We start from the raw sequence: 26,321 nt of genomic DNA on the forward strand, positions 1-26,321 counted from the left end.
GAGGTTCTGTCTGAACCTAAGGAACCACTTTTTGGCTTTGAGGGTGACTGAGCATCGGAACAGGTTGCCACGAGAGATTATGGAGTCTCTTTCCTTGGAGATATTAAAAAACTTATTTGAAAGCCAACTGTGTCCTTGGCTGCATCAAAAAAAGTGTGACCAGCAGGTCAAGAGAGGTGATTCTGCCCCTTTACTCTGCTCTCATGAGACCCCATCTGGAGTAGTGTGTCCAGTTCTGGGGCCCCCAACATAAGAAGGACATGGAGCTGTTGGAGCAAGTCCAGAGGAAGTCCACGAAGATGATCAGAGGACTGTAGCATCTGTCCTACGAATACAGGATGAGAGAATTGGGGTTGTTCAGCCTGGAGAAAGCCCTAGGGAGACCTTATAGCAGCCTTCCAGTACCTGAAGGGGGCCTACAGAAAAGCAGGAGAGGGGCTTTTTGCAAGGGCATGTGGTGATAGGGCAAGAGGTGATGGTTTCAAACTGAAAGAGCGTAGATTTAGATTAGATATTAGGATGAAATTCTTTAATATGAGAGTGGTCCAGGTTGGATGGGGCTTTGAGCAACCTGGTCTAGTAGGAGTTGACCCTGCCCATGCAGAGGGGTTAGAACTAGATAATCTTTAAGGTCTCTTCCTACCCCAACAATTCTGTGATTCTCTGGTTCTGTGACATGATTCTGGGCAACCTACTCTAGATTGCCCTGCTTGAGCAGGGGGAGTTGGACTAGCTGACCTCCGGAAATCCCTTCCAACCTCAGTGACTCTGTTCCTATGCCAAATTTATTTTCTTGCATAGTTGGAGAAAAAAAAGTAATTTAGATAATGTGTTTGCTAGAAAATTTGCTTTGAAGCAAAATTAGTTTGTGATTTCTTTGTATGTACAGAAGTAGCAGCTTTCCTTACCTTGGCACTTTGGACTGAACCTAGATAGTAGAAAGATGAGTTGTTCTTCATTATAGAGCTGCTTTGGACTGTCTGGGCAAAAGCAAACCTGATTTTTTTTCTATAATGAAGTTATTGATTGTTGTCTTGAGCCAGAAAGCTCAGATCTAAAAATATTTTTTTATTAGAGATGTCAGCTTAACTAAAATCCTTATTTACCTAGAATCGTGAGGTTGGAAGGAACCTCTAGAGATCATTTTTAGGCAACCTCAGTGTTTGACCATCCATGATCCCCATTGAGCGTTACGTGCTTCAGGCTGGACAGTTCCAGCTATCTCAGCCTCTTCTTGTACAAGAGGTGCTACAGCTCCTTAACTCTCTTTGTGGCCATGTGCTGGACCTTAAGTCCTTTCTTGTATTGGAAAGCCCCAAACTGGACTGACCTCTCCAGATCTGGCCTCACCAATTCTGACTCAAGGGTAAGGACCAACTGCCTCTGTCTTCAGGTGCTGTAAACCTTCCTTAGGGATGTTGAACTTGTCCATCAGGGCACCTAGATCCTTTCTCTGAAGCTGTTTTCTGTCAACCTCGAGCCTGTACTTCTGAATGTATGGGCGCATTCCTCTGCAGGTACGGCACTCAGCACTTCCCTTTGCTGAATTTCATGGAGCTCCTGTCAGCCCACTTCTCCAGCTTGTCAAAGTCCCTCCGAATAGCAGCACAACCATCTGCTATGTCCAACCTTCTCCAAGTTCTCTATCTCTTGTCAGTATGCTGAGGATGTGCTCTGCCCTGTCATCCAGGTGACAAACAAAGATGTTTAAACAGTAGTAGCTCCAGTATCAATGTCTGGGGCACACTACTGCTCACTGTCCTCCAGATGGGCTTCATGCTGCTGATCACAGTGCTTTGAGCCTGGCTGGTCAGCTAGTTTTCAGTTGACCTCAGTGCCCACTTACCTGGCCTCTGCTTACTGCCTTGGTTTGTCTATGAGGATGTTATGAGAGACAGTGCTGAAAGCCTCAGTAAAGTCAAAATAAAAGACATCCACTGCTCTCCCCTCCTCCACCAAGCCAGTCGCCCCATTGTAGAAGGCTGTCAGGTTGTTCAACCCTATTTCCCCTATGCAAATCCATGCTGACTTTCCCCAATCACCTTCTTGTCCTTCAAGTGTTTGAAGGTGGTTTCAAAGAGGATTTACTCCACCACCTTCCCAGAGGCTGAAGGGAGGCTGAGAGGCCTGTAGTTCCTTGGTCCTTCTTAGTCTCGTAGATAGGAGTGAAACTGGCTTTCTTTGAGTGCTCAGGAATGTCCTCTGATTGCCGTGTCCTTTCAAAGCTAACTGAGAGCTGTCTTGCAATGACATCTGTCTGCCTCCTCAGGACTCATGGGACACATCCCACATGTATGTCTCTGCATTTGATGAAATTGTCATTAAACACTCAGTGTATCTATTACCAATCAATACCTGCTTTATATAATATGAATTACTTGACTTGTGGGCTGGCTTTGATCTTTCTTTGTTAATTTCTAAAATTTTGGGGGGATTTGAAGAATATGTTTAAAAGACATATAATGAAAATCTGTCCTGCTGGGCCCTTTGCAGGTCTTTTCCTGTCTCATCACTTTACAGTAGTAGTTGTCAGAAATTTGTAATCTCTGAAAACTGTTCCACTGTCTTTTTTCCATTACCTTTTCTATGCAACTTAGCAAATTCTTCAGATATTTTAAAGGTCTGTGAAGAGGTCTTCTGGACCTGTAACTTGAACTTGGGACCAAGAAAAATGTATTGTCCCTTCTGTTAAGATGCTGCTTTCAATAACTTCAGCATATTTATTTGCTGTATATCACTCCTGTTTTGCCTTGGGGATCCTTATTCTTGAAAACTGAGCAGCACTGATCTAGCGGTGCTAGCAGTCTCAAGGGTGGTATGTGTAAGGTTTTTACCAGTGCTTATTAAGTTTTGAGCTGACCTTAATAATGTGAACTTACAGGCCTATTAGAAGTCCAGTTCTGTTTTTTATTGTGGTGCTGATTAAAGGTTGGACATTTCAGTATACTTTGAGTGAGGTGTGTGCATCTTTCAATATGTCATGTAACACATTTGCTTCTGTAATCACTTAAATGAAGAGAAGCCAAACATAGCTGACTTCAATTGTAAATACACTTCCAATAACTGATGCTGTATTACTGACTTGCTGAAAGGGTACTGTAAAGCATCCTCTATTGAGCTTTTGCTGCCTTGAAAGTCACCTTGAAAAATAAAATGCTGAGCATGTATGGCTCTTGTTTTTCAGGATGTGAGTACATTATAATAATGACTACAGTGGGATTCTCTATTAATACCCTTTCATATGAGAACCGTAGTGGCTGGAGCTCACAAAAGAGAGAGACCGATGGTGCTGCCTGTTCAAGACACCTAATTAGTACTCGGCATAATTCTCATAATAGGCTATTTTTGCTTCAATGAATGCTGCACATACTCTAAAGTTGCTTGTTCACATGTTGTTTATATGTAGCATGAACTAAAATTTGTGGGGTTTGCTTTTTTTTTGGTCATTTTCTGTTGAAATAATGGAAACAGAACTAGAATTATTTTGAAATGTTTTCCTGCTTAGTTAAAGTAGATTTTTGTTTAGCTGAAAATAGTAGAAGTCTGTAGAGTAGTTTACATCTATTCAGGTGTTCTTCCTCCTCACTTGCACACTTGCCATGATCAAAAATCTGAGGCTTAACTTGCCTGCTTCTCTAAATTGATTTAGATCTCACTTAGAGTAATGTTTAGAAAAAGAGTCTCTAAGTCACTCAGCTGGAGGAGGCTTCTTCTAACATGTGTGAGGAAGGACTACTGTAGTCATGCCTCTTAAAGTAATGTTTGTCTGAGAAAGAGTGCTGGAGAGGTCTGTTTTTTTTTTTTTTCCTGTAACATGGAATGTTCCTGCTTGTAACAGCAATTGTGGTCTTGTAAGGATGACTTCCACATGAACACCCACATAAAGTAACATATCAAACTTCAGTCGGTTGTTTCAGTGGCAAATAATCTGCTGCCTAAGCAGCTACCAGGATGTCAGTGGGTGAGGTGTGTAGCCAAGTTGTTGCTTCTCAAGATATGCCCTAGGCTGGAAAATCTGCACGGTTCCATCTTAATCCATGTGCTTTCAGCTGAGCTTCCATGAAAGGTTTATTGTTTCGAAAGATCAAGTGAAGGAATAATTTCTTTTCCTTATCCTCCAATATGAGCCTTCAGTGATTTGTTTTCCTCTGTAGAGTGTTTTCTCATACAGATATACAGCTCAAGCCTCAAAAAGGGAAAATTTAGAGGAACAAATCTGGAAAAGCAATGGGATGATCCCTAGGAAAAAGGAAACACTAGGTGGTGAGTGGTCATCATCCTGAATGTTGGAGTGAGTGAGGAGGAGGAAACCTGCATCTAGGTTATCTCACCCAAGTCACCAAAAGTGAATTACCTGGTAAATAGTTGTATAATTTCCACTTGCTTTGATAGGCAATTTACTATCAAGTAGACATTTTAATTTGATGTTCACAGATCCCAGCCCAAACCAATCTTTTTTTAATGTCTTTATGCTACGTTTAGAGCACTTCTTTTTCTGGCTATGATGAGGAAAATTAATGTATTTATCATGTGAACAACAAATACTAGATTATTGATTTGAGTTCAATTTTAAGCATCTTTCACAGATTTTTTTTTAAAAAACACACTAATTTTACCGGTATTTTTGTTTATTTTAATTTTCTTTACAGATGATTCACACCATCAGGACTCTAGTTGAAAATACAGATAGCTTATATGAGAAGATAGTACAGTGTCAGAAAGCAGGTAAGTACAAGCTGTTTTAAAAATATTATAAAGAACTTACCATGTTTTTCTTCATTTCCCAAAACTTTAATCAAGTTTATTTATTCAACCTTAGCAAAAAAACTCCAACCCAATAACCAAACAATAACAAAAAAAACCCAGACAAAAAAAGAGATTAGTGTAATTTAGGCACATGTAATAACATTGAAAAGGACATTTCAAACCATAGAAATAAAAGATCCATAGAATTACAGCTTAACTTCAGAAATCATGAGCATTCTATATATGGAAGTTAGTTTGTTGATACAGTCACTTCCACAAATGGAAACACAGGATTACAGGAAAGAAGGAGAATTATCTTTCTTCACGAAGTTACTCCTGTCTCCTTTTTTACTATGTGAGGAATTTTTTTTTCCATGGTAGCCTAATGTTTTCAAGAGCCTTGATGAAGGACCTTGCCTTCAGGTAATTACATGACAGTAGCTTAGGCATTTCATCCCTGCATTTCTCTAGATGTATGGGATGGATACCATCTGGTTCTGATGATTTGTTGCTTTTTTATCTGTTGAGAGAAAAGCTGGTTTCGCAGACAGTTATATCTTCTGTGGCTGCCTTTTCAAGCCACATGGATGCAGCAAGTATTTTTTTTAAACTTTGCTGTGACCTGTTGGTCCCATGGATTCTCTGAAAGATTTCCTGTGTCTAATACATATTTGAAACAGGTTGTATAGCTAGTTGTTTGGTCTTCCCTAAGTGTTTAAAAAAGCAATGTACAGAGTAATGATGCATTGCATGTTTCATCAGAAACAAGAAGTCTGCCAGAGAGTCAAAGTGTCTACAGCTGTATCTTGCATGACTCCATTGAGACCAAAGCTTTTTATATACAAATACATTTTTATCTATCTGATATCCAGCCTTCTGCAGCTTTCTACTAGCTCATAGGGATTCCACTAAACTTATAGATGTCTGATTTTCTTTAGTCTTTGAAATATGTTTTACATGAAGTGCAGCTGGGTCCAAAAATCCTTTGCTTAAGAATGATAAAGACTTAAAGCCCACGATAAATAGCAAACAGATTTTGATCCCATCTAAATGAGAAACCTTCAGCATGGTGACATAAGCCTAAGTATGGATTATGTAATAGATCCTGCTATTTAGGGCAGCTTTAGCCCTGTAGAGTCAAGGTACTTTTTGAGATGAATGAGCTGAATTGAATTACCTTTTAATATCAGGGGCTTTTGAAGATTTTCTAAAGTTCTGTTTAATTCTGAGTAAAAGATTATACGTTTTCCTATGTAGTTTCTTGATAAGGAAAAAGGAAAATTACATCCTTATCTTGGCTTTTTTGTTTTCTGGCACAAAGAGTGAAAAACTGATAAAATAAGAAGAAATACTCATGCTACCAATAAGCAGTAGATTTTTGTTGTCCTGACCAGGCTTACAAGAGTAGTTTGTTAAATAGGCAAATTAGACTCACTTTATTAAACTGTTTTCTACCTTAAGTTTAATAATAAGATTTTGGCCTCCTTTAAAATTCAGAACTAATTTTAAAATAAATACATCATTATTTCTTTCTTAGGTTGATGGCCTGCTGAATAAGCCAAGATATAATTATTGTGATGGCTCTTTTCAAAATTCAGGTTCTTAGCTATTAATATTCTCTAGGAACATTCAGCTGTAAACTTCTTTCTTAATTTGGTTCTTTAAAATTAAAGCATATGAAAAACTTCTCTGTTTTCTTTGTATCAGCGTATTAATTACAGCTCAACACATTCTCATCTTAAATAGTTATTGAAAGCATTTGAGATACATTAACTAATGAAAAGGTATGGGAAAATAATACTGCTTTGGTTCCCACTGTATTTCTTACTCATTAACAGAATTAAGAAAAAAAATCTGAATAACTTCAAAATTATTGTGGTGCTATTTATTCTGTTGCTATTAAGCTAATCTAAAGTTCTTGCAAGAAAATAGAGTGTAGGTGCTAATGGGAATTTAAAAATAATCCAGTCCATCCCCTTAATCTTTTAGAGACCTGAAGTTCTTCTGTATGTTCTCTAGAATAAATAATTTGAATGTCCAGGTCACCTTACCCCATTCCTAGCCTCCTTTCTACCCAACTCACAGCATTCTTGTTCTTCTCTCTTGAATGCCATTGCATTCTTTTGCTTTATAATTTAAATACTTCCTGAGCTTATCACTGGTTAAAAGAGAGAACCACAATTTAGGAATTCATTTTGGTGTTCAGCAGTTGGAGTTCAGTAAGACACATGATATTGCAAATATTCATTAAATAATCAGAGGGGCGAACAATGAGAGAACACAGTTTGCTGCTGACATGTATGGAACATAATCAAATGGAGATATTACTGTGGAGCAGTACACAGAGGATCTTGTGATACTGAGAATTACAAAACAATGTGTGAAATGTAACATCGGTAAGGGTGAATTAATGCATGTAAGGGAAAAAGTAGCCTACAAGAAGTGGTCGCTACATTTTCTTTTTTAATCCAGGAAATTAAGTTATTGTATAAAGATCTAACAGTGTCACTTACTTCTAATATAATACATAAATGCACATTCCAGTGCTGCGTGCTGATAATCCAGATTGCCTTTTTTCTGTATGTTTTAGAGGTATAGAACCTTCCCTAGTCACCTGTGCAGCCAGAACTCTTTTGTTTAGGTTTTTTATTTTCTGGGATCTCAGCTACACTATCATTTTCTGAGTTTGACCATTGAAGTTTTGCGTTACGTATGTGATTTTCCTGGCTATCATTTTTATGATGTCTGTCCCTATATTAATTGATCTCTTTTTTTTTTTCCTTTTTGTATGTCAGGACTGGACTGCTTTCACTTTTCTTGCATTTGCTCATTTGGTAGCAAGAGTTTCCACTGCCTGATAGATTGTCAACCATTGTCATACATTCTATCCTGTTGTCCCCAGGCTTGCTGTAAACATCCACCAGGCTACTTCCTTTGAAATGTTTTTTAAAAATAGCCCACAATTATAGCTAGATTGACACCTGCCCTCCTACGACCTTAACAAAAATACTTTTCATTGCTTCCTTGTGCTTGTTACTCTTTCTTTATCCATCTGTTCTCTTCTTTCCGCATACTTGGATTCAAAGTTGTTGGAGCAGGGACTGACTGACTTATTCCATCTGTACAGTGACTAAAACAGCAGGGACTTAGTTTATTAAAATATGCAAGTAGTAAAAGACTGTCAGAAGCAGGATACAGATTCAAGAAAGGGAATATTCAACCATTTTGGATGCTGCCAAAGATAAACACAGTGCACAACAATATCCATTGGAAAAAAGTTAAAGTCTGAAATGCATGGTGAAACAGACTAGGGTAATAGTCATACCATCACTGCAAATGCTTCTTGTAGTTGAAAATTAAAGTAATGCAATAAATTTTATTCAAATACCTGTAACTCTCAGTTCCCCACTGTTACTGCTTAAGCTTTTCAGCAAAATGACATGTTCACTGAGTGGTTTCTTTTATTCTTTGTTCATGTTATTTGCTTTCTGAATTGGTTTTAGATTAATTTAGCGTCCACCAAAAAGCGTGTAAGATGCAGAAATAGTGATGCCCTGTGTTATGTGTTATGCACAGATTAGATAATCCATTAATAGAGGAAAATAAATTGATATAATTCAATCTTGAGGAGCACTTCAGACTGGGTATACAGGCATGCAGTTCAGTTTGAATGCCTAGATCAGTTGTTCTCAACACTTTTGTAGTTATTCCTGACTAGAGAGAGAATTTGCAGTGTTCGCAGTCTGGGTACTGCGGAGTTTACACAAGTTCAGCAGAACATGTTAATCTACGTCTTCTGTAATACTGCCTCTCATCAGCAAGTCTTGACTTTTAATTAGAAGTCACCATATTTAAACTATGGCTTCATATGTAGGGAATGAAGAAATGCTGCTTTATTCGCTACTGTTGGACTTCGTAACTGAGCAATATTGAATGTGTTTGCATCAGTATGACATGTTGATCTTCAAGTTAAATCTTAGAATTGGATCCTTTATTTTTCTGGAGGTTCACTATTAAAAGTAAGCAATCTACAATATTTGCCACCATCCCATAAATTCCAACATCACCTGCTATGACTAAAATAGTATTTTGAGGCCCCTGTCAGCCAGTCTTCTGAAATACTCACTTTTCCCTATTTTCTCCTTATTCCCTTTTATTCTAAGCCCACTATCAAATTGTTTTAACTCCTTTCTTCACACTTGTCACAACGTCATTTTGAAGATCTATTAGCTCAATAGGCTGTCTCTGATAGTTAAAGAAGGGTATCAAACAAGGGCACCTAAAGTACTATGTCCAATTCTGGAGTCCCCAGCACAGGAAGGACATGGAGTTCTTGGAGTGAGTCCAGAGAAGGGCTATGAACAGGATCAGAGGGCTGGAGCACCTCTCCTATGAAGACAGGCTGGGAGAGTTGGGGCTGTTCAGCCTGTAAAGGAGAAGGCTGCAGGGAGACCTTATAGTGGCCTTCCAGTACCTGAAGGGGCTACAGGAAAGCTGGAGAAGGACTTTTTACAAGGGCATGTAGTGATAGGATGAGGGGGAATGGTTTTAAACTGGAAAAGGGTAGATTTAGATTAGGTATCAGGAAGAAATTCTTTAATGTGAGTGTGGTGAGGCGCTGGAACAGATTGCCGAGGGAAGTTGTGGATACTCCCTCCCTGGAAGTGTTCAATGATAGGCTGGATGGGGCTTTGGGCAGCCTGGTTTAGTGGGAGGTGATCCTGCCCATGCAGGGAGGTTGAAACTAGGTGATCTTTAAGGTCTTTTCCAACCCAAACTATTCTATGATTGTATGATATTCAGGGCAATCTTTTTCTTACTATGTCTTTTAACTTACTTTCTACATTCAGTCCATTATTCTTACCTGTTTTGTTTTTGTTTGCTTTTTTTTTTTTCTTTCCTTCTGCTTTTACTCTGCTACATTTTTTTCTACATTCTTTCTTCTTATTTGTCCTTCCTTGAGCAACTCCATTAAGCATCTCCAGGTGCAGCTCCACAGCAGCTCAGGTTATACTGCTGCTGCGTATACTCCCTGTCTCTGTAATCCTGTTCTTGTCTTGTGCCTCAAATATTCTGGAGGCCACATTGTACTATGGGGGCAGGGGGAAGTGAATTGTGCTTGAATCGGGTAGCATAGGTGAATAGAAGATTAGACTTTGTCCTTTGTATTCAGATCTCTCTCTCTTTTGTTATTCACATCAGTCATACATGTATTTTTCATATATTGCTCTTCATACATAGCTCACTGTAATACATTGGTTGGTGTTTTGGGAATGTGATATACTTTGCTCAAGGGTCAATAATTCCTAGGATACAGAATGTATCTCCCATCCTTCTAGATGTTCTTAATGATCTTACTTGCTGCTTCCAGGGCAAACACTTTAAAGTATCGCAGACTTTAATGTTGTTTTCCTGAGTTTGCCTCTTCACATAAAGCCTTTTTTCCCCTACTCTTAATGCTATTCTAGCCCAGTAAGAGAGGAAATCATATTAATGATGACTATCTAGAGCTGCATGTTCAACTTTCAGCAACCTCAGTGAGCAAAAATGATTGGAAAATTTGATTATGTACTAAAAGTTAGAATAAAATTGTAAGAAGCTAAAACAGAACTCTTGATTTTTTTAAATAGCTTTTCCTGGTACGGGAATATTTACAAAAATAATCTGTTGTATTAGCTTGTAGTTTATATTTTTTAGCTGTTGCCTTCTACCTGCTAAAACGATTAAAGAGGCAAGATTAGTTACATCTCTTAAGATATGGAGAAGTATGCTAAAGTGCATAAATAGAGCAGACATTTTATGTACCAAGATCAGCTGAAAGGGTGTCCTGACTTGCTCTTAACTACAGTCTAGTCCAAAACAGTAGGAAAGGATCAAGAGTCTGTTAATTTCCCTCATGGACTGTATGTATCTACATGTGACAACATAACGAGTACAACAGCTGCTGACTGAGACTAAACAACAGTTAACCAATCCAGAGACAGGGATTTCAAAAATCAGAGTTAGTCAAGTGTTATACTCAGTATAAACGAAAGACAAATTTTGTAATACTGCATTATTAGCTGAAGTGCTGCAAAGTTGAACAGGCTTTGAGGTACACATTCCCCTTCTTCATATTTTAAACAGTAGCATCAAACAATAACAATTGCAAGCTGGAGAAATGACTCCAATTGTGTTAATCAGACAATTCAAAAGAAAAAGGTACTCAGTTTCCATGGGGCAGAAAGTGACGTTAAAGAGGAGAGGTTACATTCCAGTGGAAGTGAAAGAGATAGTAATTATTACTGCCAGTGAAACAACATGGGTTTAGCAGGATCTGAAGGCTGGGAGAAATTATAATGTGCCATAAATCTCTGTCTGTATTAAGTGTTCTTTCTAGCGTTCTGTAAAATCAGGATCTTTTCTTCCTTAGTCTTTCATTGGTCTCTTTTGGGCATCAAGGCTGATAAATGAAAGTTGGAAACAGCAGTCCATGGAAAAAATCTCCCTCGTAGCCCTGTGTTTCTGCTCTTTATTGACAGCATTAATTCATTCTGCAGAGTAGTGGCTTAACTTCACCCACATTCAGAAATGTATTCTGTCTTAATGGAGGACTGTCTTTGTGGATTAAAGTTTTCCCTTCACTGGGGATGAAATATCCGGAGTCTTCTTTTCAGAGCCATCTTTTGGCTGGAGGCCAAATGTTGGGAGGCCTGATTTCCTGTGTATTTTGTAGGACTTCTGTTTTGGAGAAACACAAAAAGTGTTGGTGTGTGGGTTTTTGTGTTTTGTTCCTTGATACGCATTTTGTTGGCTTTGGTGTTGAGAAGGTAATGTTACAGAAGAGTGTTCTTAGAAGGGCTTGAGGAGGGTGGAGCTGGTTACTCAGACCTTGAAAGTAACTGAGTTTTAATGACAGTGAGGCCAGATGTTACAGGTATCCTCTTTGTAACAGCATACGCTTGTTGCTGCAACTACTTTGAATCTCTTCTGATGGCTCATAAAGAAGTTGGTGACAATCTTATGTCATAAGTAGTTCCCCAGCATTAAAGAAAGTGTCTTATTTTGACAGTTGAATTATTGTGATTGTGTATGGAACTGGATGAGTCTGGTATGGAAGACTAAATACTAATTCAATTCTTGCAGAGAGGATGGCTTTTGGCAGACTGTGATGCCATTGTTGTTGGGCATGTTGTGATAAGAAGGTTATCTTGGGCATAGATATTGTCTTAGCTTCTTTTGAAGAATAAAACAGTAGTGGGCACCAAAGTGTATTTTTAGCTATCAAACTAGAGGCAGTACATGGCTCTCTGTGTCTGGGGAGCATTTCCTCTTGATGCAGAGGTACTGCACCTTGCCAAATAAGTTAAAATAAAAAACCAAACAAACAAGCAAACAAAAAAAACCAACACCAAAACTCAGCAACTAATTCAGTTAATGTGTTGTTTTGTTAAGAATTAATCTAAATATTTTGAATGCAAGTAATTGGAGGTTCTTGAAGCTGAAGCACAGCACACTCAGAATCCACAAAAAAATTCTGATTCTCTAGTTATGACCTGGCATGTTTGTGTGACTTCAGTGGGAAGTAGGTGCTTGGAAGTACTAGAGGATCTAGTTGTGGTTCCAGTTAAGACTCAGTTTTTGCAATTAGTAGTGATACTTAGATAATACAAAGGAACTCTTAAGAATTGGTTTATTGAGGTTAATTTTAAATCTTTGTGTGAAGAGTGTTCTGTAAGTAAAATATGTGAGAATTTACAAGTATAGGGATGACTTCTGTTTCTCTAACATGATTTATTTGGTTTATTGGTGATGTGATCTGGTAGCCAGACTCCTTTCCTGATAAGTTTTCTCAAAAACTTTGTTTTAGAGGAAAATTGTGAGGTTGGAATACCTGAGTGTTTAAGGAACATAATCTGAAATAAAAATACTAAGAAACATATTTAATGATGTAAAAAGTTAAAGCCCTGGCTTTCAATGATGCAGCCAAGTGTTGCAGTTGTATGTACAGATTAAATATTTATATGTGGAAATGAGTACTTACAGAATAAATTATTTCCTAAAATTCCTTCCTTTCCTGTATTAGCATGTAAATTACACAATGTAGGAATAAATATGTTACTGCATAGAGTGCTTTTTTGGAGTTTTTTCCCTGTGAAGAAGAAAGATTTGTGTATGTGTATGCAAAGTATTCACAGAAACTTTATAAATATTTGAGATGAGTGTACATAATAATCATGCTGCAATATCTGGTAATCTAAGTAAGAGCTGTATTTTCCTTCCATTTTAAAAATATTTAATGTTGACTTAATTTATGTTATTTATTACTCTTTTGAAATGTATTTGTTTTGTTTTCTAATCAAAGTGCTCGGTCAAGAATGAAATCAAATGTATTCAGTTTGACTGAAGTGATTACCTGTAGTGTTATCAGTGTGTGTTTTGCAGAGGTATTGACAAATGTTGTTTCCTACCCATTTTGTATTAGGCCTGCTCAGTATATCTACTTACTACCAAAGTTTTACCATTGTGCTATTTCATTGATAGGGCGCTTTGTTAAGAGAAAAAACATACCAGGAGGAGTCCACCTGCTGTGTAGTCATGTCTCAGCGAGGTTGTAAATCATGCTCTTGGCAAAAAAGCTTCCATTAAACAAAACAAATGAGTATGTCAAGTAAAAATTTGGCTTTAGAAATACAGTATAGCAAGCGTTGTGCTCGCTGTTTTGCTAAGGATTCCTTGTAAATTGGTATCTCAACTCTCAGTTAAAGAAAAGGTGTCATTTTTTTTTCCCTATAAACTGAGGCTGTATGCCAGAGCTTTGTGATGGTAACTCTTACGGAAGCAAACAAATCACAGAGTTCCAAACAGTCTGTGCTCCTGCCTTACACACACGAGCTCAGATTTTCCATGTTTCAGTCTCTTCAGATCTTGATTTTAATAAACATGTAGTTATCATCAGAGTTTTCCAACAAATATATATATCTTGTACAGTACAAAAGCAAAAATATAAATACATGGAGCTCAGTGACTGAAGATTACTTGCTTTTTTACTATATGCATCTTAACTAGCTTAAAAATAGCAGAATCCCTTATGCTCCTTTGTATGTCACATTGTAATGTGACATAAGTTCACCTTGGAACTATAGTGAAAGCCCAGTAGTGTGAGGAATAACTAACTGACTTTCAACAGGTGTCATTTCTAGTTAGTAATTAAGGATAGTGAATTTCATAAGAGATTACTTCATTTTGAAGAAATTAAGAAACTTTTTTCAAAGCTAGGTGTAGTTGGCAGTTAGTAACTTCTAATAGTATCTACAGTGTTGTTTCTGAAATACACCCCAAAATTAAAACTTTTTTTCCTGATGATACAACGTTGACTCTGCAAAGCCAACATATCCAATATGCAGGGCAAGAAGAGAAATACATCTTCCTTGTTCCAGCATTTCAAGCATCAGCAAAAAATTACACAAATATTATAAGCTCACATGCTTCTAAGTCATGAAAGATTTTTCTATCTTCTGAACATACTTGAGACAATTAAAATGCTGCTTAAAAATCTAGGATTATAAAGTAAACTTAAGTTTCTAATCTGGAAGTTGTTTGGACAAGTGATAGCTCATAATTCTTATCAGCCCATCAAGACTGTTTTATTGTCTTGTACAATTACTTAGGAAAGATATGTTTGTTATTGGAGTATGTCATAGCAATAAGACACCACAGTTTCTATACTGTCATACAGTTCTTTTTAAGTTTATGGACATATATATTCCATCAGAATATGCTGAGCAGAAGTTAATACACATTTCAGGGCTGCCATGTAGTACTGTTTAGAGGATTCATCATGCAGCTGCTTGAGGAAACACAGGACTGGAAGTTCCTGAAGTCTACTCCTGGGTACAATTTCTGAAAATGGATCATGGCAAGCTCTATTTTTAAATGAATATGAGTTTTTTATTTGAATAATTTTATCCTTTTCAAGGCTACTTACAGAACCACATCTACAATGGTTATACATTTTGCATAAATTCCAGTTTTACTGATGGAAACTCATCCTAATATTGTCCTTTAGCTGAAATGATTATTCTTTGATGTCCAAGATGTACCTGATTGATGTGTGTCTAGAGAGCAATTACTCCTCTTCTGGTTTTATTTTTGATAGACTAGTCAAGCTAATTTTTATTAGTATCCTCATGTGATATAGGGTTCCTATTGCATTGATCAACTTCATAGCACTTCTGTTGCCTTCATTGTATTTGAAGTTACTGAAAATGTGTGAAAAGAATTGTACTTAAAATTTTAGAAGAGCATCTTGAATGGTAAGGTATTACCAAGGGGGATGAAGAAATGTTAAAGCGATCTAACACATTCCAGGGGTGAGAGAGAGGGTCAGAGGGAGAAGGAAAAGTTGAGACCATGATGGAATGAAAACTAAACTAATAGCCATTCCTTGAGGAACCAGAAGGTGATTCTGCACTGAGGGGGAAAACTGCTTATTAGGAAATAGTGAAGAATTGCTTATGAAAATGCTTTTTAAAAAATAGTGTATGGTAGCGGAGCAAAATATGATGTGAAAACTTTTATTATGATTGGGAAATATTTTTTCTAGTATTTTGTTCAGTTTTAAAACCTGCTGTTGAATAATGCTATTGCTATGTTGTTACCTACATAACAGTGTATTTACATGACTTACAGTAGTTGGTTTGAATGTTTCACTGAAAAGCTGGCCCTTAATATGGAAGGCTTGAATTGGATTATGAAAGATGGAAGTATTTTGATTTTGCAAGTCCTTAGGAAGTGGTATGGCTTTCGTCAGTTAGGTCTTAGAGAGGTGACTAGTTTTCTTAATGCAGTTTATGCAAACTAATTGCTCTAATATTCCACAAGGAGAAACTTGGAGGAGAAGTAATAATGTTTGGAACCTTAACACACTGTCATAAGCAGTAGAGTTACCACATTTTAACAAGTTCAAGAAGGGTTTAAAAGTAGAACCAAGCCACTTTCACTCCTATCTACAAGACTAAGAAGGACCAAGGAACTACAGGCCTCTCAGCCTCCCTTCGGTCTCTAGGAAGGTGGTGGAGTAAATCCTCTTCAAAACCACCTTCAAACACTTGAAGGACAAGAAGGTAATTGGGGAAAGTCAGCACGGATTTGCATAGGGGAAATAGGGTTAAACAACCTGACAGCCTTCTACAATGGGGCGACTGGCTTGGTGGAGGAGAGCAGTGGGTGTTTTTTATTTTGACTTTACTGAGGCTTTCAGCACTGTCTCTCATAACATCCTCATAGACAAACCAAGGCAGTAAGCAGAGGCCAGGTAAGCGGGCACTGAGGTCAACTGAAAACTAGCTGACCAGCCAGGCTCAAAGCACTGTGATCAGCAGCATGAAGCCCATCTGGAGGACAGTGAGCAGTAGTGTGCCCCAGACATTGATACTGGAGCTACTACTGTTTAAACATCTTTGTTTGTCACCTGGATGACAGGGCAGAGCACATCCTCAGCATACTGACAGGAGATACAGAACTAACTGAGGGAGTTGGTCCTTCTCCTCTAGTCAGCATTGATGAGGTCACATCTCCAGTGCTGCATGCACGTCTGGATTCCCCCTTAGAAGAGAGACATAGACATACTGGTGAGAGTCCAGCAAGGGCCACAAATGTGATTAATTAATGAACTGAAGCATCCATTCTGGAGAGGAGAGGCTGAGAGAGCTGGAACTGTCCAGCCTGGAGCAGAGAAGGCTCAATGTTGATCTCAGGTGATCAAACACTGGAAAAGGTTGCCCAGAATTGTCTCTAATCAGAAGGTATTTTTAGAACTGAGCTTTCTGAATCAAGACAGCAATCAATAACTTCATTATAGATAAATACATTTTCATCATAGATAAAAACAGAAATGGCCACAAAGATAATCAGAAGGCTGGAGCAACTATCCTACGGATACAGACCTCTGGGGAGACTTTATAGGAGCCTTCCAGTACCTGAAGGGAGTCTACAGGAAAGTAAGCCAGGGAGTTTTTGCAAGGACGTGGTAGGGTGAGAGGGAATGCTTTCAAATTAAAAGAGGGTAGATTTAGGTTAGACATCAGGAAGAAACTCTTTGAGGGTAGTGAGACACTGGAACAGATTGCCCAGGGAGGTTGTGGATTCCCCCTGCTTGGAAGTGCTCAAGGAGAGGTTAGATGAGGCTTGGAGCAACCTGGTCTAGTGGGAGGGTCCCTGCCCATGGCAGGGGGGTTGAAACTAGGTGCTCTTTAAGGTCCCTTTCAACACAAACCATTCAATGAGTCTATGGTTTGTGCAGTGGGCAGAAATGAAAAACCAGGAAATTTCACCCGAACACAAGAAGTACACACATCCTACGTAATCTTAATGATCCATCACTCAGAAACTTTTGAATTATATCCTTTTTAATACCTGCCAGTAAAAATGGAAAACATGACTACCTTATGCTTTTTTGATTAATCAAGTGGTATATGCCTAAATATATTAAGAGGTTAGTATTAATCAGGGTAGTATTATGTCTGTTATCCTCCAAGAGCTCTCAGGCAGTTGGAAATGACTAATGGACTAATACCTGTAGAAGCAATTAAGCCTTGTAAATTTAACCTGCCTACTATATCTTAATTTTTACTTGGAAGGAGAGAGAAAAATTGGTGTATTTATTAAAAATGTTAAAATCCAGTTATTTTTCATTAGTATCTTAAAAGTACTTTTATGTGAGTGTATTTTTAATTTTATTAATTTAGCTGTAAATTAAAAGCTTTTTCTGCTTTTTTCCATTTTCTGTTATCATCTGAGAAGTCATTTTTCCTTTGGAATTTAACACTTCTGTTATAACCTTGCCGCTATTAATGCATTCCAAGACAAAATGCAAGAAAACCAAGCAGGACCAGAGAAGGAGATTACTAAGAGGATGTAGTCAACAGTTAAATACTGAGCTGCATTCATACTTAAAGATTCAATTGCCCATATATTGCATTATGAATATAATTCCTTCCATTCCACAGATGGAAAAGCTGAGACTTAGGGGTGAAAGAATCCACTTCAATTTATCAGACAAGCTAGTAATAGGAAGAAAAACAAAACTGAAATCTACTTGTCCCTTGTTGTATATTTAGGCTTAGAGTAGGATAGCTTTATTTTAGCATCATAATGTGGAGTTGTCCTGTCCAGTCCATAAGAGATGTTAAGGAAAGGAGTGTGATGAGTGCTGTTCAAGCAGAAGTCACTTGTTTGCTGAGGGTTTACACGTGTGGGCCCTGTTAGGATGATACTACTTTGCCTGATTTTCAAAAAACGACCCTGAGATGTTGCTGCTAACTGCCAGGGGTATGTATCTAGAGTGGAGTGGCTTTGGCAGAACAGAAATGTAACATGGTACAAGGGTAAACAAGGAAGAGAGACACCATAGAACGTAGGCAGTGAACCAGAAAAGAGCTCTTCTGGTTAGCAGAATATGTCGTCACCACTGTCTCCATGTTTGAGATACTAGTGACTTTGAATATGTAAGAATAATCTGAAATCTGCAAAGCATCATTTTCACATCCATCATGCAGGCCCTCAGCATTATTCTTAATCTCTCTCTGAGCATCTTTAGTTCAAGGTTATTATCAGTCAGTAGTGCCTGTGGAACTCCAGAAGCTTAGCAATGTAGTCTCAGAATTCATGGTACAGATCAGAAAATCTGTCTTTTCATGGTGGCTCTAGAAATGTAATGTTGTAAATAAGGATCTGTGCATAATCCTTCCATGATCCGTTATATTTGGATTTCTTTTTTTGGATTATGTGAACAGGAAATGGGTACTTGGAAACGTGGTGGATGAATTAACTTTCTCACCTGGTTAGAAAACTCTGTTGGGGAAATATAGTATGAATGGTTTACCTGAGGCTGTACTCTAGAGGCAGAGTCTGAGCTATAGAGAAGTGTTTGAAATAAAAATGATACAGTAGTTTAATTCAGGGAAAATATTTGTAATTTATTTTTCTTGTAGTAAAACTTATAAGAAAACCTAATAAGAACAATCTTGTCTTTCAAATGAATTTATGAACAATTTTGAAAAGGTGCGTGTGTGTATATATATGGGAGTAAGGTAAGGGAGTGTACAATTAAACCATTGTCATATTTCTTTCTTGTAATGAGACATGAGGTATTATAAAGAATAGACAGAATAATGGCCTTAAAAGTCCATCTACTTCAGAACTGTCAGCCAATGCAAGTTTGTATGCTTATTCCATGATAGTTGATTACATGTAAATTTGGAAGCACATACACTCAACTGGTCAAATAGAAGATCTCAATCAATGTAGTTAAAAATATAATTTGTAATTAAGCTATAACTTGGTTTTATGTTCATAGGTGTAAGTCAGAACCAGTTGGCAACTTTTGCCCTCAAAATACCCCTTATGTTATTACTGAGGGAGATCCTGAGGGCACAATTTAATGTAGGACTTCCCTAGGCGAGTTGCTGTAATCCATTCTGGGTTGATGTGTGTACCCATGCAAGGATATTTTACTTCCCCCATATGAAGAAGAATGGTTCAAATTCTTTTTTGTATGATTTGCAACAGCAGCATGGCAATAAAAGTATTTTTCTTACATCTGTGCAGTGCGCTGAGTTTAAACTAAAGCTCTGGTCACCCCAGTCAATGTTTAGATCAAGCTAGTATGAATTTTGCCATATTTTTTTTTTGTTTCGAGTTTGTCAGGTTTTGTGGACACAGAAGTTTACATGGGTGTGGTAAAATGTCCTTGGCGGTTTGCTTGGCACTCCTCCTTCACCGTTGCTCCTTTTCTCCTCAGGAGTAAGGTGAGAAGGTTACTTTTTGGGCTGACCCTACCGTATAAGCTGTGAGCTGGACAGCTGTGGTGTAAATTTAGTGCATAAAAAAGCAAGGCAAAAAATAAATTTGTTGAGATAAGAGTATTTAATGAAATTACTGTTCCCATTCTATAGCAATTCTCAAAATGTTTTTTACATACAAATGCAACAAATTCAGTTGTACTTACAGAATATTTTTGTTTAGTAAATATTTGCTGGGTTCCACATTTGTATGGCAGTGACCTAACAGGGACTTCAGTGTGGACTATGACTTAAGAGGTTTGTGTATATTGACGTGTTGTGTAACATTGCACTCTGCTTGACCACATACATTTGTGTTTGAAAAGTAAAATTTCTGCAGCTTTTTCTCTGTCCTTTTGCTTTTATTAGTTTCAAATCACTCTTTGACCACAAAAATGCATTAAAATAGATACTATATTCCTTCCTCTTCTATTCTTCACAGCAATGGAGTTTCATGAAAACCTGCACAACATAGGAGCAAGAGAAGGCTTAAAAGAAAGAAAACTGCAAAAATCAGTAGAGAGTTTTACCTGGAACATTACAATATTAAAGGTAATGTGTCTTTGGTTAGTTATGGTATTTTTCCATTCACAGCTGACTTTCTGATTTTGTTATTGGTCATTATTCTGTGCCACAGTTCAATTGGATTTGTTCACTTCCATAACCATGTTCAGTTCAGTTTATAAAACTTGAAAACACAGGAGACTCTCAATATTCATTTTTCTTCTTTTCTGTTATGCGTTTTTTTGTGTGTGTGTTGGTTTTTTTTTGGTTGGTTTTTTTTTTTTGAGGGGGTGTTAATTTAGTTTCATTTTCTTCTTAAATCTTTTAATGTTAACAGGATCCACTGTAATCTTGAATGCATGGATGAAATAATGAATATTATTTCAGGAAGATGGAGTTAAGCTTTTTTCAGTGATGTCTAGTGATAGGACAAGGGGTAATGGATGCAAACTGGAGCATAAGAGGTTCAGTGTGAATATCAGGAAAAAATTTTTTACTGTGAGAGTGACAGAGCACTGGAACGGGCTGCCCAGAGAGGTTGTGGAGTCTCCTTCACTGGGGACATTCAAGACCTGCCTGGACGCATTCCTGTGTGATGTGCTCTAGGTGACCCTGCTCTGGCAGGGGGGTTGGACTAGATGATCTTTTGAGGTCCCTTCCAACCCCTAGGATTCTGTGATTCTGTGATACTGATTTATGTGAAGCAACATGGGCTGGGAGGAAGCTATTCCACTGTTTAAACCCTGCTTTGTGATTTGAAAGGGAGTAAGTGTTAAGGTTACTGCAGTTACTGAAAAACAAAAAGGAAGTTGTTGCTATTGCAGTCTGTGCTGAATGGTGATTAATGATAAATCCAAATTATGTTAGTAATCTGGGCCAGAGCAATTTGAGTTTATATGAGCTGCAGATTCTCTTTGCATTTTGTCAAACACATTTACTTATGTTTTGACACATCAGTAAGTGATTAAGTATAACAAACTTTCAGCCAGAGACCCTCAGGAAACTAGAATGTGGAACAGTTCAGGTTTCTTATTATTAGTCTTTCATCTCAGCAGAGTATTGCAAAATTTAGAGAGGTAGCAAAACTGCCTGCCTTAATTTATTCCCTTGACACTATCCTCCCAAATTATTCAAGTTTTGTGTTTACATCCACTAATGAATTCTTCTCTCCCACTCAGTCAAATATTTCATCATGACATTAAACTATAAAGTCTGTTTTAATTATAAAGAAAACTATTTTCTCTCACATTATTTTATTTTTAGTTCTTATTGAAAATAGAATTCCCTATTGCTGCTTCTTATAGTGAACTACTACAGAAAAGCAGTAATACACATGTATTTCTCCAGCTTTCCATGTTGGTTTTAACCGTTAAGCTTTTCACAGTGTTGCTTGGTGCTCTAGTCCCTGTTGTGTTACACTGCACAAATGCAATACAAAGGAGAATAAAAAAAAAGAGTTTAAGGTTCTGCGTATAGAAAAAAGACCAATCTATCACTTTCCTTCATTAGAGCAGTTTCCTGAAGACAGTGTATGGGATGTGTCAAGTATGATTCCTGGGCTACCTAGGGATATAGAGGAAGTGAGTCAGTTCAGTGGGTTTGGGCAAGTGTCAAGGAAATAAATTCTTATCCCTTCTCTACTTTTCCCGTCAAAGGTGTCAGATGCCAGCTTGGATAGGCAAATCTATTTTAATTCTGCCTGAAACAGCAGTACCTTTGCTTCACCTCTGCTTTCCATTCAGAACACAAGGGGTGGATGGTGGGGAGCGCGGTTTGCAGCTGATGAGCAACTGGAATGTGAAGTTGTGATTTCTGCATTAGCCAGGAATTGGAGAACCCACATGGTAAATCTGGCACTTCAGAGCACTGAAGGGCTTTTGTGCTTGTCCTTAGGATTTACCTGACTACAAAGTTAGAAGGCCTTTCTTTTGAAGATATTATTGAGAAAACATTTTCAACAATGACTTTTTTTCTACTCACAGATTAAGGCACTTTCTGCAGGAAAGGTACAGTTTGTTGCATAATTAATACTTAATACAAATTTTGCTGTTCAACAAGCAAGGCATTTGAGCAACAAACACACTGAAGGCAGTTAGCTGTGTTAGATGGAACTATTCTTCTTGTAAACAGGAAGGGTACTTTACATGGTCTCTTGGCTATGATTTAGTAATTGCTGTGTGGCTCTGAACAGCATTACTAAATAATACTGCATGAGTGCCATCCTCAGCTCCCTGAAAGAGGAAGTGCAGAATGCTTACTGGGTGTGGCTGATGTATTTTCCAAACTGATTAACTGCATTTTGCCCTCAAGGTACATATTGATCTTTTTATTCAGTTGGGATATTTTGACTACAGTTGATGCAATGGAAACTTTGATAAAACGATAAAATTGACAGCTTGATTCTAGGAGAACTCTTTGTTTTAGAACATCTGACACAGCTGTTAAGTATCTATATGTGTGTGCATGTGTGTGCACACATGTTAAAGTTACTATTTTAAAGGATTGCGTTTTTCCTCATTTGAAGCCATGTGGTAAAATTTATTATTGGTATAGTGTGTTTGAATTCAGCTGAAATAGCTTTATTCAATTTGTGTATGTTTATATGGATATGTTCCCGTTTTTATGCACCCAATATATGCACACAGAGATATTTGTTTAATTTCAGAACACCAGTTAGAGTAAATTTAGTCTGTTTTAGAGGACTTTGTTGCCTACCTAAGAGATTTAAAAATTGTACAGTATTAGAATATTCTTCTCTTTCAAAAAGGCAGTTTGCGAGATCGTTTGCTTGTAATTTATTTATTGTTATTACTCAGTCTGATAGCACTCATATTTTCTAAACATAGAGAATCACATTTCCTGCCAGAAGGAGTACACAGCTGAAGAAAGAGAATCACTCTTAAGTACTATTGCATCAGATTCTTACAAACATAATGTAACAATTTGCAGAGTTTCTTGGCATAGCAAAAAAAACGAAAACAACCTACGAAGGCTCAGAATTTGAGATTCCCTTAGGAAGAGCATGACAGCACCATTAAATTAGTCTTTGCAACAAAGAGCTGTTTTAATCCACAGAGACGTTTCAGTGAAAGCACTTGGAATGATGTTGGGAGTCCAAACTCCAGCATTTGTTAGATGCTTCTTTTTGCTATGAGTTTTTAGATGTATCATATTAGACAAAACGAATTACTTTCTCTTGAAAAAAAGCCCAAGGCATGCAGTTCATGGCATCTCTTAGCTCTGTAATGACATTGGCTGTGCACGTACATTATTTTTATAAAAATATTGATAAATGGAACACTCAGGGCACTTACAGGGGGCAACTTCTTAAATACCTACTGGGCAAAAAAAGTTTGAATTTTATGAACAAATCTTCAGGTGGATTCTTTGATGTTCTCTAAGGTCTTTTTCACATCTGCTTACAAGACAGCTTGATGCTTGATTAATTTTCTGTGTCTTCTAAACATCAATGTGTGAAATAGGTATTACATAGTGCTCGGTTCTGTTAGTGAATTCTAACCATGATGAGGGAAAGGGAGCCAGGCTTGCTGTCTGCTGCTGTGGGGACAGCACTCTTGCAATGCTCTGTACTTGTGATGTGCAAGGCCTGCATCAGTCCTGGCCCTTAGATGGGCATTAGCACAGAATGCCTGTTAACCACAGTGATGGGAGTAAATTGGAGTTTTGTGGTGTGTTTGCTAGACAGCCCTAAAGGACTGAATTCACTTACCTGAGGTGAAGGGCTGACAGAGCCAGCCCTACAATATAGTGAATATTATATGGATTTAGTTCTGCAACTGCTCCAGATTCCAGTGTTGAGTTGTCTCTCTGGACCAGCTTTGTCCATGAATGATGATTTTCTTTGTTTACTTCCTCATTTGAGCCATTGATAGGTTACTTGTATTGGCTTTACAGGAAGCATTTTAAGAGCAAGTATCATACAGCCATTTGGGCCTGGTGATGAGGTGAAAGACCTCTGAGTAGCCCGTAGATTAGAGAGATTCTTCTGTTCCCACTTGTACTCAAATCACTGTACTATTAATTTACTTAGGAAATCAGTGGCACAGGATCTCCTGCACCTACAGAATGTAAGGAATTGAAACTGTATCTTGAGAACCCTTCAACAAGAGACATTTGACTTCAGGAGACGTGACTACAGCTTGAATTTTTAAGATGCATACTGCTTTTTTCCCTCAGCCTGTGGCTTCATGATGGTACATCAGCAGAGCTAGGCTCTTTGCAGTTGCACAGACCTCCTCACTTGAGCTTGTGCCATATGTGGTAGCAATGATTGGCTCTTGTTTTGCCTTTGGTTCAAGACATGCTAACAGATAATGACAACATGGTTGGTTTCAAAAACATTTTTCTGAGTTCACTGGCATTCAGAAATCAATTGCTTTGTTGCAAGTGTTGGAGAAGAGAATATCTATATATTAATATTAAAATCATTTTTGTATTTTACGCTGGTGTAGACTTGATTCCATTTGGCCAAATGTGTTTAGTTTGAACCCGTTGTCTGCAATAATCCAGCCCCTTATCCCAGTTTTGCTTTCATCTACAAAGTTTGTCTATCTTGTTCAGATTTTTCCAAACGTGCCTGCTGAAAATCTAGCCATTCCCACTAACCCCAGTTAACTCCTTCCTCTCTCTTTTCTATCCAGTAATTTGTTCCCAATTGGTGCCTAGTTTTCTCTTCTGGCAGTTTTTACCATTGCTTTCCAGTTCATATTGGCCTCTCTTTGTCTCTTCCAGAGATCCTTCCTGATGAGTCTTAATTTTAGTTTTTTAATAATTTTACCTTTTTACTTTATATTCTGCAATCTCTTCTCCTTGCTCTGCAGTTTTTTTCTCTCTCATCAGCTTTCAGTCTCATTACCAGGCTCTCTCACTCTTTTGTGTTGTTAGTCCATCTACTGGTCTGTCATTTGCAGGCATCTCTCAGGATGGTGGCTTCATTTTCTTTGTGTATGTCAATCCAGTTGTTTGCTCAGTCTTGTCCTTTCTTCATCACCTGGTTGGTCTGAATTAAGTGTTGCCACACTGTTCATTTTCATTAGTTCACAAATCTCCACCACCAGTAAGATCTAGTTTCTGCTTTGCCTAATACAGTCCAAATTCCCTATTTGCAGCTCTAGACTTCTTTCCAGGTCAGTCCCAGCGACTGCTCTTTTCCCCCGCCAGTCTGGCTTTTGGACTGCCTGCACAGGCAGCCAAATCTCAGTTGTAAAACAATCTGGAGAAGCCATACAAAAAGCCCCAACGTTTTCTTCTAACGCATATGCATTACGGTGCGGGAATGGAATATTCATTGTCTTGCCACATGCTGGAACTGTCAAAAGATGAAGAGTGACCAAGAATGAGATCCCGAGTAACTGTATTAACTATGTTCAAAATCTGATTTTTGTTTATAAAAAGCTCATAACTTGGATCCACTCCTCTGGGCCCCTGAAGTAATTTACATTTCAAGTCCCCACTCCAAGTGAAAATGAGGAGGAAAGGATGGAAGATTGTTTAAAACATTCTGAGAGCATTTTACTGCCTTTATTTTAAGAACTGAATGAACCATATGGATGAGGTTAAAGAATAATACTGAACAGTAATAACAATAAAATCTGCCGATGGCACAAATTCTGCATAGAGACTATCAGCTGAAGTAGTTAAAAGTTTGGCAAGCATGTAAGCTACTGAAAGCAGGTTTTTTTAAATGAGAAGTTTTAGGCAACCTTATTAATAGACTGTTGCTAGCAGCTCTGCCTATAATAAACAGCTTGATTAAAGTTCCAGAACTATATTCTACTAATCCATGTAAAATGGAACTTGGGCTAGAAAAAGATGCACTCCAGATATGACTCATTTAGTCTGTTGGAGTGTTTTAAATTAGCTTTTAGTTGTTTGTCAGTTTGGAAAAAAGTATGTGATCTAAAAAAAAAAAAAGAAAAAGTAGCCCTGATTTTCTGTAGAAGAAAATATTACTGAAGCTTGGGCTGTCATTGGTGAACTTCTAGATTATTTTTTTCCTGTCTGGTAATCAGAAAAAAACCATTTATATTCTTGGATAAGTGGAGTGGGGACACTGTTTCATTGAAGAAAGCAATATTTGTTTTCAATGCATAATTTTGCTTACTTCCTGGAGTAGTATTTATTCTTTGAGTTGCTAAGGAAGAAAGGCTGAAGTTATCACACCGTAAGCGCACATATACTTTTGTCTGACTGCTGTTCTACCTCTCCTCCTTTATTTTTTAAATCAAA

At 37.8% G+C, this 26,321-nt stretch overlaps 1 protein-coding gene across 2 annotated transcripts in view; it reads left to right on the plus strand.

Annotated features, from left to right (window-relative positions):
* Positions 1-26,321, plus strand: part of PLCL2 (phospholipase C like 2) — a 96,477-nt gene that overhangs the window by 67,734 nt on the left and 2,422 nt on the right. The window contains exons 5-6 of one of the 2 annotated variants that reach the window (XM_051611214.1): positions 4,650-4,725; positions 20,011-20,120. In XM_051611214.1, the coding sequence (XP_051467174.1) occupies positions 4,650-4,725; positions 20,011-20,120 (186 nt within the window). Of the gene's footprint in view, positions 1-4,649; positions 4,726-20,010; positions 20,121-26,321 lie in introns of those variants that run through there. The other variant, XM_051611215.1, reaches the window with a different exon arrangement.

Source organism: Apus apus, chromosome 2 (genome assembly GCF_020740795.1).
Source record: "Apus apus isolate bApuApu2 chromosome 2, bApuApu2.pri.cur, whole genome shotgun sequence".
NCBI classification, from domain to species: domain Eukaryota; kingdom Metazoa; phylum Chordata; class Aves; order Apodiformes; family Apodidae; genus Apus; species Apus apus.